The sequence below is a fragment of the Nycticebus coucang genome, chromosome 11, assembly GCF_027406575.1.
Source record: "Nycticebus coucang isolate mNycCou1 chromosome 11, mNycCou1.pri, whole genome shotgun sequence".
Lineage (NCBI taxonomy): Eukaryota > Metazoa > Chordata > Mammalia > Primates > Lorisidae > Nycticebus > Nycticebus coucang.
In genome coordinates, this window is record NC_069790.1 from 10142373 (window position 1) to 10161074 (window position 18702).

Here is an 18702-nt window from a genome sequence, read left to right on the forward strand (position 1 = left end):
AGGGCCCGCTGGGAGACCTTCTCACAGGAACCTGTGGTCACAGGCCAGCGAAGGAGCTGACCCCTCATGCACTTCCTGCCCAGCTCTGGCCATATTCTTGTTGATAAATGCAGGAACTGCCATTGGGCCATGTCATTTCCTAAGCATCTGGTCTATGCGGTGGCCCTTCTGCCCTCCTCTCCAAGTGAGGCCTCAGTGACCTGGCGTGGTGCTGGACGGTGGCTGGGAGCTGGCTGTGACATCATTCTCTCTCTAAACCATGGCTGCTGCTTCAATACTGCACATAAGTGAGCTCTTAAATTAACATAATTGCTTGTTAGCTTTTGTTAATAAAAGTGCTTTAGAATTAGCATCATTTGGAAGGGGACCTGCAGAATGCTGATAATTGTAGGAGCTGGAAACAGGTACTCAAGGAATCACTGAGCTGTCTCTCTACTTCTGTGTATTTTTTAAAATTTCCATAATAAATATAAAATTAAAACAAGTTTTTAAAGTATCTGTCAGGCTCTCCCTGAGTTTCTATGGTCAGTTTCTTCTTTTATTTATTTATTTATTTTTTTTTTTTTGAGACAGAGTCTCACTATGTCGCCCTGGGTAGAGTGCTATGACATCACAGCTCACAGCAAGCTCCAACTCTTAGGCGTAAGTGATTTTCTTGCCTCAGCCTCCCAATTAGGTGGGACTACAGGCGTCCGCCACAATGCCTGGCTACTTTTTGGTTGCAGTTGTCACTGTTGTTTAGCAGGCCCAAGCTGGGCTTGAACCTGCCAGCCTCGGTGTACGTGGCCAGCACTGTACTCACTGTGCTATGGGCACCGAGCCTGTGGCCAGTTTCTAATACGTGAACCTATGGTCACCAGACCCAGAACAGATTCCCATGGGGACCTATGGCTTCTTGGGTAGCCCTTGGCAGCTCAGTTCTAAGGGGGAAACCCTGGGCAGCCTGCTCCTCACAGTGCCCCTCTCCTGCACGCCTGGCCTCTCCTCCCCAATCTTCAGATAAGAGGGAGAGAGGAAACAGTGTCATAGAGAAAGATACCAGGGGGAAAGGGGAGAGAAGGGCAGAGAAATCAGGAAGACAGATGCAAGTCCCCAGGCAGCTGAGCACCCTGGGGACAGCTTGCATCGAAGCTGCGCTACTCCACACATGCCTAACACATCCCTGCCCGGAGGATCAATGAATGACACAGTGACCATCTGAACCTCCCTGAGAGGGAGACCCGAGCTCCAGCACATCCACCAGGACTTCAGAGCAGCCCCCTTCTGGCTTCCAGGAAACACTGAAGCCTGGAGATCAAAGCAGATCCCGCCGCTGTCCTTCTAATCTAGGGAGAGGGCACCATTCCAGGGCCTGTGCTGCTTTCGCCACAAGGCCAGAGCTGGGGTGCTAGGAGAGCTTCCGTCCTCCTTGCCCAGGGAATCCCCCATGCCCTACACTCCTTCCTGGGGCTGGCGACTACACAGGGCAGGAGGAAAAGTGCATTGGCAGGAGGGAGAGGTGGGGCCCCCTTAGCAATGTAACCCAGAAGACTCCCACGCCACACTGAGAAAGGGGCCCAGACAGCCCTGAAGAGGGCACAGGATGCTGAAGGATTAAAGGGGACAGAGCAAGAAGGCTGGGAGGAAGGAGGACAGGAGGAATGGGGAGGTGGAGGAGCTGCCTGAGCCCAAGTGCTGGCCTTGGCCTGTATTGGAGGGGGACGAGACTGAGTGGTGGAAAGCCCCCTTCCCTCCCCTGCCAAGGGCTCTGGGGTCCCAGCCTGGTCACTGCCCCCGCAGCTGTCTAGTTCCATGTGGACATGCCCACCCTCCCACCAGCCCTCACTCCTGAAGCCTAGTCTCACTTCACACGCCAGACTCTGAGGGTACCAAAGGTCGTGGAGCTGGAGGTGCAGGGCCCTCTGCCAGGGCACTGCTGAGACTCAGAGACCAGGATGGCATGTCTACCCAGAAAGAGGTACAAATGATAAGTGTGGTGAGTGTGTGAGCATGTGCGAGTGTACATTAGTTTACAAAGTGCATGTGGGTATGATTATGTGTGCGTGAGTGTGCATTAGTATTTGTGTATATAAGTGGGTGAGTGTGCATTTATGAGTGCATTGAGCGTGTGCATGTGGGAGCTAGCTGTAAGTATAAAAATGAGTGTGACAGTGCATGCGGGAGGGTTTGTGTGGGTGGATCTGAGCATGTATGAGTGTGAGTGTGCACTGAGGAGTGTATTTATGTGTATGTGCATACTTGTGTGAACATGTATATGAAAATGAGTGTGAGGATATGCACGTGGGAGTGTTTGTGTGTGCATGTGTGGGGTGTATGTTTATATGTGAGCGTGTGTGCATGTGTGTGTGTGAGTGAACATGTGTGCACATGTATGTGAGCATATGGATACAAATCACACCCTCAAACATGCTAAAACAGTGCCCTAGAGAGTGGAGAAAGTCTCTTCCCATTACTCAGCCCCTGAGGATACAGGGAGGAGCCAGTGGCCAAGGGAATAGGGTCTCCCTTACCCAGTGGTCACATGTAAGGGGCTGGGTGGCCAGGCTGCTTCTCCCACCCCAGAGCCCTGGCCCTGATCCTTCAGCCCCCATGCTGCTTGGGACTGGAAACACTGGCTGGAAAGGGGCCAGCTGGCCGAGAACACTCAGCATGAACAAAGCTCTTGTCTCCTCTAACACTTGATCAAGACCAGCACCTCGCTTTGACTTTTTAGGCTCACTAATGGGGGATCAAGTAGGAGGTCACTGGCTCCATACAACTAATGACAGTAAAAGGCAGCTCCTGTGTCCCCGAGCACAGAACAGTGCAGGGAGGACAGGAGAACCTCCCAGGGATAATCCATACACAGTAGCTGGAAGGTGCATCTGTTCCACAAAGGCACAGGAGGGAGCTACTGTTCCCACTGACAACGGGGGAGACTGCAGCTTGGGGATCATCTTGTGCCCAAGGTCACATACTACACACCCACAGGCTCCCCTCTGAGTTAGGAAATGGTCCAAGGATGTTTCTGGGCATGTGAGCCACTCCACTGTACTTCCATCAACCCAAGGAGACTCTGGCCCTCAAGAGCTCAGAAATGTGACAAAAGAGGGACATTGATCTAAAACTACCGTGAGCTCCTGGAAAGGGCACTCTGACAGCTTTGACAGCAGGTGGGGACAGTGGCAAGCAGACATCTCCCACAAATGCCTGCTAAGTGGTCACCTCTGGTTTCCTCCTAGCGCCTCAGGCTCACTCTTCCTTCCCTCTTTGAGACCATGGTCCACACTGTGCTCAGAAGGGACACATCCTCCGTGTGGCTTTGCCCCTCTCTCAACTCCAGCAGCCCCTGGGCCTGGGCCTGGGGTCTAGGCTGAGCATCCATTGCTCAGGGGGGCTGCCACCAGCTGTTCTGTCTGGTGTGTCCCCAATGCACATCTTTAAAGGTGAAACAAACGTCCCACCCAGCATGGGCTGTAGTCCCAGTTACTGACCAGTTTCTCCCCCACGGACTGGAACCTTCGGGTGATGGAGAAGTCTTGTCCCCCTCCTGTCCCCAGCTCCGTCTGGCACCCAAACACTGTCAGATCATGGGAACTATCCCAGGGAAGCATGAGCAGCCCCAGCAGCTGCAGACTCCTCACCATCACCTCTGCTCAAGCTCTTCTGAGGACTTCAAAGGCCCTTCTCAGGGCCTACCCAGCCCTCAGCCCACTGTCCATCAGTGGGACTAGACTCCAACACAGGCACAGTCTGGGACTCCTTCCGCAGTAATTCCTATTGGGCACAGTGTGGGGAGCACAGACAGGAGCACCCAGACTCCACCTCACAGGCGGCGCAGGTGGGAGCCCTGGGCCAACGTCCAGGATGATTCTCCCACCCTTGACCAGACCTATTTCCTACTCACCCTTATTCCACCACCCAGACGTGGGCAGTTCTGGAAGCTATGAAAGTTAGAGTCCACTGCCCTTGGAGCATGACACAGACGGTGTAAGGGAAATGGGCCAGGGCTGTGGAGAGGGAACTAGGGAATCCGGCACCCTAGGAGAAAAATTAGGGGGTGGGTGCCTGGGTAATAAGTGGATACAGGGCCTGGAGTTGGAGGGAGCAGTGAGGCTGGAGAGGTGAATGTAGCAGGACAAGGCCAGCAGTGGGGAGCACAGCAGTGTGGGGGTAGTGCCCAGGGCAGTCACAAGACTGGCCTCAGGAAGAGTGTCCAGACAAGGACAAGGAAGTCACTTGTCTTCCACTTCTTTCCACACTCAGGGACAGGAATGCCCACTCCACACCCAGCTCAGCCCTTACACTCACCTATTACCCTCCCTGACAGCCTTAACTCTGACCCTGACCCTGTCCCTGTCCCTGTAGGCACTCAGATCAGCCAAGGCAGGTTGATGCACTGGCTGGTGAGCACAGCCATGGTAACAGGACCAGGCTGGAGACCAGCTTGTAGAAGGGGACAAGAGAGGAGTAGGGGCCACTGGGGGAGGAGGGACCAGGCCAGAAGAGTAGGGCCCAGCAAGGGGAAGGTCCAGCCTGGGGGAGGGGATAGCAAAAGAGGTGGACCTAGTGGAGAGAGGCCCCCCTCTGAGGGATGTGGAGGGGAGGGCACTTGGGGTGAGACTCCCCTAGTAGAGCAAGTATCCAGCTGGTAGGAGACGACATGTTGGGCAGAGGGCGCAGCACGCATGAAAAGGTATACAGTGTGGCATTGTCAACACACACCTGGGTCACAGGCTGTGCCACGAACAACCAGGTCATCCAGGGCCCTGTGCGCTGCGATTCTTCGCGCTGGGATTATGTTGTTTTACCTCTGAGCAATTCCTGGTTCTGCGCCAGAGCTCAGGCAGAACTGGAGCTGCTCAGGAGAATTTCGGCTGACTCCCATCGCGACAATCATGTTTTCTGTTACCCTGCCTATGGCTAATAACTAGGCAGAAACTGAAATATATTTCATTTATTCATTTACATCATAAGCAACCAAATTGAAAACACATATTCTGCTCACTGCAATGGACTCTTATGACCTCAAAATTAAATAGGAATACAATAATCCTAACTAACGCTGGCCACATAATGGGTATTTCCACGTTGTGTGAAGCAAGGTAACACAGGGAGAACACTAGGAGCTGGCTGAGGCTGTGTCATGTGGCAAATGATACACCCTTGTCCTCCCAGGTCTGGCAGGAGGGGGACTTCTGTAAGTGGAGTGGGGACCCTGACCCAGCAGCCAGCCCTGTCCAGGCCTCACTTCTCCAGAAATTCCACCAGCCCGTCAAGCATGACCTCGCCCTGCACATTCCTGCCTTTATTTCCCCTGAGGGGTGGGTCCCTGAGCGTACCAACATCATGGAGCTCATCACCTGTTCCCCAAGCTGCCACCTCTGGTACTCTGTAAGTCTGTATGTGGCATCACTAGGGGCCCAGCCCAGACGTTTGACACCTCCCCTCTCCCCCATTCCCCACATCTGGACACTGACCCCTTCCCCACCCCAGCTCTCCAGCCCACCCTGGCGGGCCTCCCCACCTCCTGACTCCTGACTCTGAGCAGGCTGTGGGTTCTCTTTAACAGGATGCTTTCAGTCTGACAGTTGCTCAGCTAAAGACAAATGAATTGTATTTTGTTCAGCTACAACCAGTGGCCCCAAAGCAAGGCACTGGGAAAGGAGAAAGAATTCAGTCTTGGCCAACACTGAGCACATATTTATGGGCACCTCCTCAGTGCTGGGCTCAAAGCTGTCTTCCCCAAAGACTATCTGCTCAGGGACATCCTCTGGAGGAGGCGCTGAGCATAGCTGCTGAATTCCACCTGTGCTGACAGGCAGGCACCGGCTTCCGGACTTCTCTCTGATGCCTCCCAGAATTCTGGGCCGGTCTGAGTTCCACAGAGGAGAAATGGGATCCCTAAAGCACATTCACTGCATCCTCTGAGCAATGGACACAGAAGTGGCACAGGAATGCTGCAGGAGACCCCAAGGGCCTCCCTGCAGAGGGACAGAGACTCTGGAAAAAGAACACAGGGCCTTGCTCCATAGCAAGGAGTAGGGACCTGAACCCAGGCCTCAGTCCAGAATGCAGGCTTTCCTCAGGACTATTTCCCTGACAAGAAGGCATGTAAGTCTCAGAGAAAGAGTGGGATCTGAAGGGAGGGGACCCTTTGTCCAAGGAGTCAACCTGACTCTGGAGCCAACAGGTACCTGGTGTTGTCATTGGGCTCAGCACCAGGAGGCCACTATGAGGACCCCAGATCCTGAAGTAGCATCCTGCTGTTCCCCATCCCTGCACAGATTCCCTCACATCCCTCAGTCTGTCTTTCAGCCTCTTTGGGGCATCCACCCCATGGCCTGCATGGCTGCTTTCTGCCCAAAATTCAGTACTAAGGATGTTTTACTGTCAGCAGGTGACTGCACTGCCGAGTGACAGGGGCCTGAATGACAGGTGGGTGGTAACACTGAAGAGCAGCAGAAACAGCAATGCTTCCTAACTGTGCACACCGTCTTCCTCATTCGTCTCAAGTACCAAATTGCAGAGCTCATTAAGGACAGACTTCCCAGACTCCTGGTTCTCTAATTAGGAGAGAGAATCTCTGTGGGATCCTAGACCCCTCCTGTATGTGTCCCTGCATTGCTGACTATCTACAGGGTGTCCATGAAGTTTCAGAGCAATTTTAAATTGCACACTATTTTACATTGCACATGAACTTTATGGACACCCTGTATTTATCAGTATCACTACTAACCTGTATTGACCGACACATGAACTTGAATAACAACATTCTAAAGAGGCCACATGATTTAGAAGTGGCAGAAGATTTCCAACAACTTCTCACACTTACTACAACCCTGGTGGGGGTGATACGCCCTTTGAAAAGGAAAGGAACATGAAGCTTGGCGAGGGAAGGATTTATTATTGCCCAGGAAGTCAATGCTAGTAGCAGGAAAACCTGTCAGCTCTCTAAGAATCCTTGCTCCTAGGATGGCTTCCTTCCCCCACTGGAATCACAGTAACAGGGGTTTGTGTTATCCCAGGGGAGGGGCAGAGCTCTCTGTAGGTCCAGAGGCACCTTTTCAGATTCTCGCCTTGCTCTCTTTTTTAACCTTTAATTCTGTAAAAGGAATGACTAGAGGCTATATAGGAAAATTCTTTATTTAAAAAGGAAAAGACAATAATACAGCCTTTTATTGCACCAGCTGACTCCCTGGTATACACAGGGTGAATGCAGTGTGGCTAAGATCCCTGGGCTTGCCAGGTGACCAAGATCAGCCCCTGGCACCTAGCAGGAGCAGGAAGTCTTCTTTTGGATACTAGTTTGGCTATGGGGGACCAGCATGAGGCCCAGGTGAAACACAGAGGGATGTGGCGCCTAGAGGGGTGAGGAGGTACAGATTGTCCCCTGAGAAGGGACAGGCAAGGCCCATGTGCTTCCACAGGAGGCAGAGGAAGAGTCTGCTGGAGAACCCTGCCCTCCTCTCCCTGGGGCATGCAGCTCTCAGCTATTCCCCCTTTCCCTGCCTGTATCCAAACCTCTTTGTCTCTGGCCTTCACCTCTACTTCTCTTTCTCTCTTCCACCTCCCAACCCCCTCTTTTCCAGTTCAGCTCCACACACTCCCTCCGTTCCTCCCATCTCCTGCCCGTGGGTTTCAGCACATGCTGGTCTCTCTCTCGCCCTAAAACACAAGCCCAGTGATATACGCGTCCCTGTGCCGGGCTGTGCATCCAGTGCCCGCCCCCCGAGCGTGTGCTGCCCCCTGGCATCACCGTCTGGGGACACCTCCCTAGGTCCTTGAGTGTTGGTCCCATTGGTCCCCCAGGCCAAACTCCCCCCTCCCCCCACCCCCGCTATTCTTCCCTAATCTCTGTTTCCCTCTGCCCAGCTTTCCCTGTGATCCCTTCTCTCTCTCCCATTTGTTCAGACCACTGTCTCCTTTCCTTCTATGGGTTCCCCCACCCCATCCGAGTTGTACCACCCTCCTGGCAAATTGCAGCCAGAGGCAGAAAGAATACCCTGGGGGTGGGGCGGGGGCCGCCGTCCAATACCTCCCGCCGCACTCCACCACCGCTCCGCAAAGGGCGTTGGGCTAGGGGAAGGGGCTAAAGCCAGGAACAAAACCCCCGAGGTCCACTTCCACCTCTGGCAGATGGAGAAGCAGGGACCCAGAAAAAAGCCTGAGGAAGGCCAACGGTGTCTCCGTCCTTGCAACCGTCTCACCCACCTGACTGGGAAGACAGTGACAAAGTTCTGGAGCTGCGGAGGCAGGGTCAGGGAGACCTCGGAACCAGGGTGGCAAAGACTAGACTGTTTGACCTTGGCAAACCCTGCTTCTTCTGGGCTGGAGCCAGGTCCACAATGGGGTGACCAGGGAGACGGAAGGGGCCAGAGTCCTTCCTTACCGCCTACATATACCCCTTGGGTCCGCGGGGCTGGGAGATAAGACCTGCCCGCGCTCCGGGAGCGCGAGAGAGGAGCCTCAGGCTGTGCGCACTGTGAGCTATGGAGCCCGACCGGAGCCCTCGCTCCTCGCGCACTTTCAGTCCCTCTGGAGGGACAAGTGCATCAAAAGAGTGTCAGACCCCTCTGGTCAGCGCTTGGCGGCTCACCAACTGCCTGACCTTGGGCCAGTCTTTTTCCTCTCCACGCCAGTCTCCAATCTCCACACTCCACGCCCACGGGCGCTTTGTGGAATGTAACTCTGAAGAGAGTCGCGGCCCGAGGGTGCCAGCCCTGACTGCGTCCTCAACTCGTTGAAGTGACCTTGAACACTACCACCCCCGGCCTGGGCCTCAGTTTCCCCACCCGCCCTGATGGGGGGGGGGAAGGGCCCGACTCCGAATGCTCCTGGTCCCTCCCGGGCAGGTGTGTCTGAGACCAGAAGGGGGCACGCGCCGCAGGACTTACCGTCCTCCAGAGACGTGGGCGCTTGGCGGGGACCAAGGTGGCTGTGACCAGCAAGTGCGAGGCAGCCACCACGAGCCCGAAGCCGATGGCCAGCAGGCTGCGCACGGGCAGCAGAGCATAGGACACGAAGGTGACCAAAAGGAGCTGCCAAACACCCTGTTCCGCGGTAGCCGGCCCCCCAGCGGTCCCGGCGGGACCCCGGGCGGGGCCGCCCAGCGCCAATGGGCAGCAGAGCAACGCGAAGGTGAGGCTGAAGAGCAGCGCCAGCTGGCCGACCTGCTGCAGCTGGGGCACCTGCAGGGACCGGACGTTGGTGACCACCAGCAGCGCCAGGAACAGGACGCAGTGCACGGGGTGCGAGCCCTTGGCCAGGCCGGGCGCCGGCCCTGGCGCGCCCAGCAGCTCGGCCAATGCTAGCGCGCCCGCCAGCAGAGTGAGCACCACCAGCGCCTTCAGCGTGGCCGCCTGCTCCAGCCGCAGCGTGTAGCCGCGGAACAGCGCCTCCAGCTCGGGGCAAGCGAAGTCCTCGTTGCACGCCCGGAGCCCGCGCCGGCCGCCTGGTCCGGCCGCCCGCTCAGCGCCCCCGGGCTCGCCCGCGCCGCCTCCGCCGCCGCCTCCGCCGCGCGGCGCCCCCGCCATCTCAGCGCCATGCAGCGGCCGCGGCCGCGGGCGCGCCCCTCGCCGGCCCGGGGCGCCGGGGCGCGGGCGGCGGCGCCGGGGCGGGCGGGCGGCGGGCGGCGAGGCGCCGGGGCGCGGGGCGGGCGGAGTTGGGGCGCCGGCTGCCCCGCGCGCGCTCCCGGAGCGCGTCCCCTCCCGCCGCCGCGCCTGCGCACTGGGGCCCGCCCGCGCCCCGGCCGCGTTTCTCGGCGGCTACCGCGCTGCGACAGTCGAGCCCCGGGAACCGCTGACCTGGGTGCACAGAGCCTGTGCCCCAACTCTGCGCCCAGAATTCCTGCTCGCCAGAAGGGCAGCGATGACCTAGAGCGCTAGCTTTGCCCCTCCAAGCCTCAGTTTCCCCACCAAGCACAGTGACTCCTTGGCCTCTCCTGGGGCGTTAAAAAATGCTGAATCCTGTGAAATTCACCGGTTTGTGTGTGTGGGGGAGTGTAAATCCTGAGAAATATATGCCTTATCCCTGCTTCCCACCAATAAACTCCCGTCACTCTACTTAAGAGGAGCCTGGGCTCGACTGGAGATCCAGGACCAGGGCCCTGTGAGGTGGAGGGGGATGCCTGGTGACCCCTGGGCCAGAAGGAAAGTGGGGGTTTGCAGCATTTCACCCCTCTGCTAGCACGTGGGATCCTTCAAGTGGCCGCTCTTCCCTGAGCTCCTGCAAACCCTGTGTGCCGCTGAGGGGTGCAGGAGCTGTGCTGCGGACGAAGGGGTGAAGTCGCAGAAACACATCCCCCTGGGTTGGGCCCGAGGGGTCCCTTCTAGGTGCTGAACTGAGCAAAGGCAGGGTCCTGGCAGTGAGGTTGGTGGTGTGAGGTTGCACAGTGGGGCAAGAGATGAAAGGAGAAAGGGCGCCGGTGTTTGCCCTAAAGAGAAGCTGGACGCCCAAGTGACCGCAAGACATTTTCTTCCAGCGGGACAAATGGCAGGGGAGGTCCGGCTGGCACAGGGGAGATACAGCCATTCCCCACCACTTACATTCATTGACTATAAGGAAGAGAATTTTGTGCTGGTGCTTCAAGTACATTTTCTGCTTTGGTGCTCAGAGTAGCCCCTGGGTCCTTCCCTCTATCCCCCTTTATTATGAAGATCCCAAGAATAAGGACTGACCAGGCTGCTAGATGTGGATGGACCAGGAACTGGGCATCAGGTAAACTCCTGGAGACCAGGCCCCTATAGGAGGCCCTACTTCCAAAACAATGTTTAATTGATCTGCTCAGGAAGCGGTCTATTTCAGAAGTAACCCCCTGCCCTGGGTTCCAGTGACTTTCAAGGATTCCAACACTGCCCAAGTGTTATGTGGGCATAAGGATTACAGATTGAGGGATTTCCATTTTCTCAGTAATCAGGATTCAGTTGAACCACATGAAATTGCCATTTGTGTGAAACATCCCTAGCGGTCACACATTAACTCCTGGGTATGCTTCAACCAGATAGTTGTAGATGATGGAACCTCATGTCTTTCCCTACAGTGGGACACTTTTCCCATCCCAGCAGCTCACACCAAAGGCCCTCATCAAACACTTGATGATCAACTGGTCCCGGTCCTGAAATGGCCTCCTCAGCAGAGCATCTTCTCTGTGCAGCCTTTCTGGCTGCGTCTGTTACAGCTATTTGCTTTCTCCTCTGTCCCCAGTCTTCCAGGACAGTTCATACCCACTAGTCTGTAGCTCCATTTGCTGTGCCTCCTTCTCTCTTTGAGCTGAAGCCCCTGGAGAGCAGCACTGCCCTGAGGAAAATGGCTTGGGCCAATCCCTATTTGTCAATGACTTGGTAAAGCACCATCTTCCATCCCTAGAAGATCCCCTGCTTGCCTCCACATAATAGCAAAGTCTCCAAGATTTTTCAAGTATGAAGTGTGAAGTGTAGATATTCTTGTTAAATGGTGTGCTATACTTTTGCATCTTAATGATTTTATGAAAACAAAGCTGAATATAGCTGAATAATACCCCCCAAATGGCCAACCTACATGAAAATTAGAGAAATACGATACCCTTGTGTAGGTGCAGAGTTCACAAATAAATAGCAACTTCTTGCACCTGTTTTGACTCTCTTCCCTCACTTAAAAAATTGCATGGGTAGGATTGATATCAATTGCTTTCAAAAGGACCTGTAAGGATTTATGGGGGGGGGGGTTGGATGGAAAGAGATTCACTCGTGGGTCTAATACCCTTTGCTTCCTGCTACACACGCTCATTCTAATAAAATATCCATTACTACATAGTGTGGTGTGATTTACACACCATTCTCATGTCTGTCCTTTCATTGACACACCATGCCATCTTGGAAGCCAGATGTTGTCACCCTCATTTTGTTGATGAAGCAGCAGACGCCTACGGACTCTCTGGAGTTGGCCTCAGGTTACAGACAGGATGTGCCAGTCTCCTCTCTCCAACCCATGTTGATAAAATCTGAGAGGGCAAAAGTCTGTGATGGCTATGACAGTGGGGTGGACTTGTCCTGCTAATATTTCATGCTCTCTCTTTTGCCAGGTTAGAGGGAGAAGCCTTCAAATGGAAGGTTTGCACCAGGGATAGCAGGAATGTTTCCTGAGGTATGACAAGTGTGTGCACCGCATGGTCTCAGTGGGTGTCGTAAGTTGAATTTTGTGCCCCCCACCTCCACGCTAAATTCATGTGCTGAAGTCTAACTCCCACCTCCTCAGAATATGGCCTTCTCCTGAAATAGGGTCATTACCGGAATAATTAGTTAAGACGAGGCTGTTGTAGTAGTATTTGCCTCGCCTCCAGTGCACCTCCAGGTGTCCTTATAAAAGGGGAAATTTAGACACACACACAGCACCAAATGAAGCTTGGAGTGATGCTGCCACAAGCCACGGACCTGCCAGAGGACTCCAACAGACACTTCACTGGAACCATCAGAAAAACCAACCCTACCAAAATCTTGGTCTTGAACTTCCAGCCTCCTGAACTGGGAGGCAATAAATGTCTGTTGTTTAAGCCACCCGGATGCTTTGTTATAGCAGTCCCAGGAAACTACTGTACCTGGTCTATCCTGGATAATGTTCCATGTTGCAATGGGTAAATATTAAACAATAGCCAAAGGCCTGTGTTAATAACAATGAGAAACTCGCTCTCCCGAGGAGCACCTGGCTCCCCCATCAGAGGTGAGCAAATAGGGAGTTACCTTCAATCAGCCACATTGTGTTTGCATGTCTGGGACACAGGTACATATCTCTCTCAATACAAACAAACCCTTAGGACAATTTGTGTCCACTGTTTACATGGTGGGGGCTCTTAGTCATCTTCCCCTTTGGTTCAGGAGACTAGTGCCTCATTTGAGATGTGAGTATTGAGCTTCATGCTGCAGTAATGATGTTGGGCTTCCCTGTGTTTATTCACCATCAACAAATCTCTCTTCCCTAACTTTGCATTACAAGGGGACTGTCCATTGGAGAAAATAAACAAATTGCCCAGATTTAGCTTCAACCCGTCTAACCCAGGTCCCTCTCACAGCCACCACAGGGAAGAAAGAGACCACGTGGTGTTGTGGATAGAAACGTGGCCCCCTAAGTTGGGCTGTTAGGCTAATGCCTCCCAGCTGTGTGACTTGGAGCAAGTTATTCCACCTCTCTGCACTTCATCTCTTCGGTGGGCCGGGGATTTAGCACCTAGCTCACATGGTTACTGTGGGAAGAGAGGCCCACATACATACAAAGCCTGCACTTTATACACAAAAAGTAAAAACAATTTTTCCTTTAACAATTCAATGTACACGAAAACGCGTAAGTATCATTTAAACACTTTGAACTAAATGTATAAATATAGGCGCTCTGGACAGTGACTTTAATAGCCAGTGAAATTGCCTAACCCAGCTTCTGCCATGGGAGAGCTCATTGATTTCCACTAACCACAGCCAGACATTTGGCTTCTGGACGAGCGTATCTCATACTCCATGCCCACTTCATATTTGGGGATAAAATTTCCCTTGTGAATCTGTAGGAGAGAGAACAACCTCTACACTGATTGACTTTGAGCCACTTGTGAAAATGAGGTTGAGGAAGAGGTTGTTAATGCATGTGTGTGGGATACTCAGTAAACTTAATTTTGTCACAGCAATTTCTGGGCAATCAAATGGCAGTCTCGAAATGATGAAACACCTGGAGCCAGGGGACACACACCAAGCTGAGCCCAGATGGAGTCAGGCCTGAGGTTGCAGCCTCCTTCCCATCCATCCCCTTTGCAGGGGCAGCTCCCAGCACCACCCGGTCACTGGTGCAGGACACAGCATGTGTCCCAGCCCTTCTCTGGGTAATTCCTCATGTCCTTGTTTTCTTGGAGCATATGGAGTACGCGAAGGGTCTTTATCCCTGTGGATGGCAATTAGACAGCATAGAGTGTATCTGTTTTGGACTCCTCGGGTCAAAAAGAGACAGAAATCTCCAACTCAAACTACCTTAATCCAATATTGTGAGAACACATTGGCAGTAACAGCAGAAGGCTCAGGGGTGTCAGAATCACGCCTACACCCAGCACTGAGTGACCAAGCTGAATCAGACCCCCGCTTCTGCAGAGGGCTGCTAGATGGTGGCTCCTGATGGCTGCCTCAGGCCACATGACCATGGTGGGAGGTACTGGTAGCCTTTTTCCTCCTCTTCTGGAGCCATACACGCAGCTGCAACTCAAGAGAAGGTGCCTGGAGCTAAAGGCAAGAGCTGCAGTCAGACAAGGTGGCTGGAAGGAGAGTCAGCAGATGGCCACTGTCTGCAGAGGCAGTAGGATCTTATCTCACTAATTTTGCAGCTTCAAGCATCCCTGTTTCTGTACTGTGTGATGTCCCCTTGCATCATGAGAAGAAGACTGAATGAGAAGACTGAAGACCCAGGCTTCAGAGCCAGCTCTGCCATTCGCCTCCCAGGGACCATGGGCAGCCATCATGGATCCTGGAAGATGTGCCACCCTGATTCTGTGCCAGGGTCTTAGGCTGGCCTCGGGGATGCCAGGAATCACAAACAGGACTATATTTCCTAGCTTGCAGGGAGGAGGTTTGCATATGGTCCTTATCACACAAAGCTGCAGGGCCTGACCTATCAGAACCCCAGGCCAAATGAGAGAGGCAAATGTTAACTCAGTAATCATAAGTATTGGCCATTCCATGCCCAGCACTTCTCGAGCAAAGAGCACAAAGGTGTTCAGCTGCTCCCTGAGGTGCAGGAAAGATACCTTTCAGGGTGTGCCCGTCACCCTGCTCTCCGAGAAGCCTGGAGGAAGAGGCTACTGCCGAAGTCCAGATAGAGATAGGAGACCTTGGACAGGGTTGGGCACTGCAAATAAAGGGCACTCAGATTGATTTAGGAGAGAGCAATGCATTAGGTGCTGCAAGTTGTCAAGGCCATGTGGGGCTCCATGGACATGGACAGTATCCCTGTAGCCCTGGCAGGAAGGGCTAGAGGCAATAGCAGAGTCAGGATATGGTGTCCAGATAATGTGGGCCAGGCTGTTCTTCCCTCCCGCATGGAATTATAGCCCCTAGAAAGCTTCTGTGTCATCCGTATGGGGCAACAAATGCCCTCACAAGCACTGGATATCAGCTATTGGTCCCCACCCTGCTGCCTTACAGCATGACCTCTGCCCTGAGGTCAGCAGAACATCCTGGTACCATCGACTGGGGGGATCCTGGTACCCAGCATCTGCAGGCATGGGTGGGGCTTGCATTTTTTTGATGGCCTCTTCTTCCTGGCCTTCTCCCCCATACCACTTCTACTCATTTTCTTTATCTCACTAAACCTTTTGGAGCAAAACTGTTCTGCACAGCAAACTTACATATGACAGGGAAGGGGCACAGTGCTACTCCGGGGCGATATGTTTAAACTGAACATAAGATGTGGATGCCCTAAGACTTTATTTGCCAGTACTCTATGGCCCCAGTGTACATCTGTATGGTTTCCCAAACCCCTCTGAGACCCTTCATTTTTCCCCCTCTTCATTTTCAGACCAACTGATGCCCCAGCTTCTTGGACATTCAGCAAAATCTCTAACCTCCTGATACATGTACTCTCCTTAACCAGAGACCTGTCCCATCTGTCCAAGCTCTTGAATGGAGACAGCCAGCCTCTCATGCACACCCACCTGGGATTTCCTAAGGAAGAGCCATCTTCTCTGATGTTCAAGGTACACTCAAGAGCCCAGAGCAAGTGCGTCCCGTTCCTGTCCTTTTTTAATTGCAATTTCTTTCTACTAAATTCAAAAGAAATTAGATTCACCAGTGGCATGCTGGGGAACCCCAATTTCCACTTCTGTGTTCTCCAAGAGTGAAAGCAAGCTCTCCCGTCTGATGGCGGGTGTGGTGTAAAACACACTGCTCTGCCCTTGCTGAGCTCCCAGGGTTCTGCAGCACTCCTGGGGTGAAGCGCGTTACCCACGTGGGGAATTTGCTGGTTCCCAATTCCTGAGGCTCTGCCCAGTTTATGTGCTGTGCAGCTTGCCATCACGGATGTCGGCCCCAACTGCACTTTCCCTGTTTCGTTTTTCACTTGTCCCAAAATGCCTTAGAGATGACTGCTGACTTCAGAAATGGTGCCCGGTCTTTGCCACATGTCCTTGTGTGGGTGTGTTTTCAATGGGCAGCAATCCTGAGCCAGTGTGGCTAGGACACTGAAAGGTGCCTAGGGATGGAGGCCTCGGGAGAGAAGCATAGCTGTCTCCAGCCTCCTTCCTTGCTGAGTGTCACTCAGGAGCCTTTGGACAACAAAGCTGCAACTCTCCTGCTTCCTTCCAGCACCTTCTGACTGATTTTAAACCATGTCCACATAGTGCTCTCAGGAAGGACACTTTTTGACAATATTTGGAATCTGCTGGACAGGTGGAATATGTTAGCCAGGGCTCCACAGACAAACAAACCAAGAGGAAATACATATATATATCTATACACATACGTATGAATATATATATATGGACACACACACACACACATATATATGGAGAAAGAGATTTATTTTAAGGAATTGGCTCATGTAATTATGGAGGCTGAAAAGTCCAAAATCAGCAGAGCAAGCTGGCAGGCTGGAGACCCAGGGGAGAGCCCATATTGCATTTCAAGTTCAATGACCATCTGGGGGAGATGCCTTCTTCCTTGGGGGAGGTCATTCTTTTTGTTCTACTCAACTGATGAGAAAAGGCCCACCCACCCCTATTAGGGAGGCAATCTGCTTTACTCAAAGTCCACTGACGTGAATGTTTACTTTCCCAGAGAACTCAGTATAAAATTTGACCGCATATCTGGGCACCGTGGCCCAGCCAAACTGACACATAAAATTAATAATCACAGGAAGTTCATTCAAAGTCACCCGAAAAGGAAAAGATCGGGTAAACAAGCAACTCTATTTTCCTGAATTAAAATCAGGCCATGTAGACTGCCAGTGGGCAAATTGTTTGAAATTATGAATGTCCTTACAAATCCAAGAGTTGCAGCTTGTGAGGTGAGAGTGAAATTGGTCTGGTATCTTTCTTTAGAGTGTTTCTGTGTGAGTGGGAGGGAGGACAAAACCTTCCAGAAAAGAGTCTCATTGTAGACATGGCGCGGGGCGGGGGAAGGGGTTGTTGAGAAAAAGAGGAACTAGGAAGACATCACTTTTAATAGAGCTAGAAATGAATGAGACCCTCCCCACATTTCAGTGGAAGGCTGTCACTTAGCAGAGATTGCAGAGAAGTGAAGACTTGGGGGAAAAAGATGCCTGAGCCTGCCTCTCTCTCAGCAATGTCCTTGCTTTTGAAGAAATAGGGTGAGGCTTTCCTGGTTGTGGGTCCCCATGATGATCTGCTGAGCATGGTGGCTCTGGAAAAATGGACGCCCACACCAAACATGGCTCAGGCTTTCCCTGGCACTTCTTCCTGGCCTTCAAATGAACTGTGATGTGTGTATGTCAAACAGGGGTTGCTGCAACCAGGATCTCCCCAGGCAGAGGTCCTCCAACGGCAATCTTGTGAGAAAGGTCTATTTATCCTCCTAGGGCAGGCTGTGCCCAGTTCTGGAGACACAGACATTGAAAAGCCCCCACACTGCCTCCCAGAAGCTCACAAACCAGTGATGAAAGAACAGAAGAGCAGGCAGAGTGCGTGGGGATAAAGTCTGACACTGTGGACCACACAGGCTCTCGGGTCTGGAAGAAGCGCCCCTGCAGGCAATATGAGGAGCCAGTGCCCAGGAAGAAAAAGCGGGGTCCCCAGGCTGAATGAGGACAGCAGAAAGGATTTCTCTAAGTCCCCTGGTGACTTTCAGGATCAACAGTGCTTAGTAATATAAACAGAGGTCGTAGCTCCCTCTTCCAAGTGGACTAACCACAATGGGGACAAAGGCAACGGGAATGGGGAGTGCTGGGGGGGGTTCCCCAAAGCTGGCCGCGGGGACTGGGTTATTTATAGTGACGCTGGGGACTTAAGCTGATGAGCGTTAAATGGATTTGTGTAAGCCATCCTGGAGGCTGAAGATGGGGAGGAGGCCGGGAGAGCTAAACAGACAGGCTCACCCTGAAATGCACTGGGAAAATATTTAATATAAGATCTGGCTGGGGAGAGCAGAGCGTGGCGGAAAGTCGGCTCTGACAGCTGCGTCTGAAAGGCCGGAGGAGCTTCAGCCTGAGGATTTGCACTAAAAATAGAATCGCTGGCTTGTGGGTAGAGAATTTGACCCAATTAGAGATTACCAGTTTCAGGAATTACTGGAAAAGAAATCTCATTAAATAGGTTAAATATAGGAGCCAGAAGCTTAAAAGGCCATTTGGGATTAAAAGGAAAACCAAAACCTCAGAAAGATTTTAAAATAAATTTTGCATCACCTATAAGGGAAGGGGACTTACACTCTATAAATGCAGACTGAGAGATGACCCCACTTTTTGTAAAGAGGGTCAGAGGCTCATCCAAAGCTACACTGCTGCCCCTGGACCTGTACCCAGCGTGGTCCCCTCTGGCCACTGTTGGGATGCCAGCTAAACCAGCCCTTCTCACGTCAAAGAGGCAGGAAAGAGTCAGCTGCTTTGATCACATTTCAGGTTCGTGACAACACCCATGTCAGCACGTGGCGAATATAAGCCGGGACCCCACCCAGCCCATTCCAGAGTCTGTGTATCTCCAGGCACCGCCTCACCCCAGCCAGTAACTCCGCAGCCACTTTCCATGCCTCCCTCTCCTCCCCACGC

At 52.9% G+C, this 18702-nt stretch overlaps 1 protein-coding gene across 8 annotated transcripts in view; it reads right to left on the reverse strand.

The window, feature by feature from the left end:
• Positions 1-9531, reverse strand: part of ADCY1 (adenylate cyclase 1) — a 165165-nt gene extending 155634 nt beyond the window's left edge. For all 8 annotated transcript variants that reach the window (XR_008383691.1, XR_008383693.1, XR_008383692.1 and 5 more), the window contains exon 1: positions 8877-9531. Coding sequence is in view for 5 of the 8 variants with exons in the window: in XM_053609418.1 (XP_053465393.1) it covers positions 8877-9515 (639 nt within the window). In the remaining 3 variants the exon portion in view is untranslated. The remainder of the gene's footprint in view (positions 1-8876) is intronic.
• Between the last annotated feature and the right edge of the window lie 9171 nt (positions 9532-18702).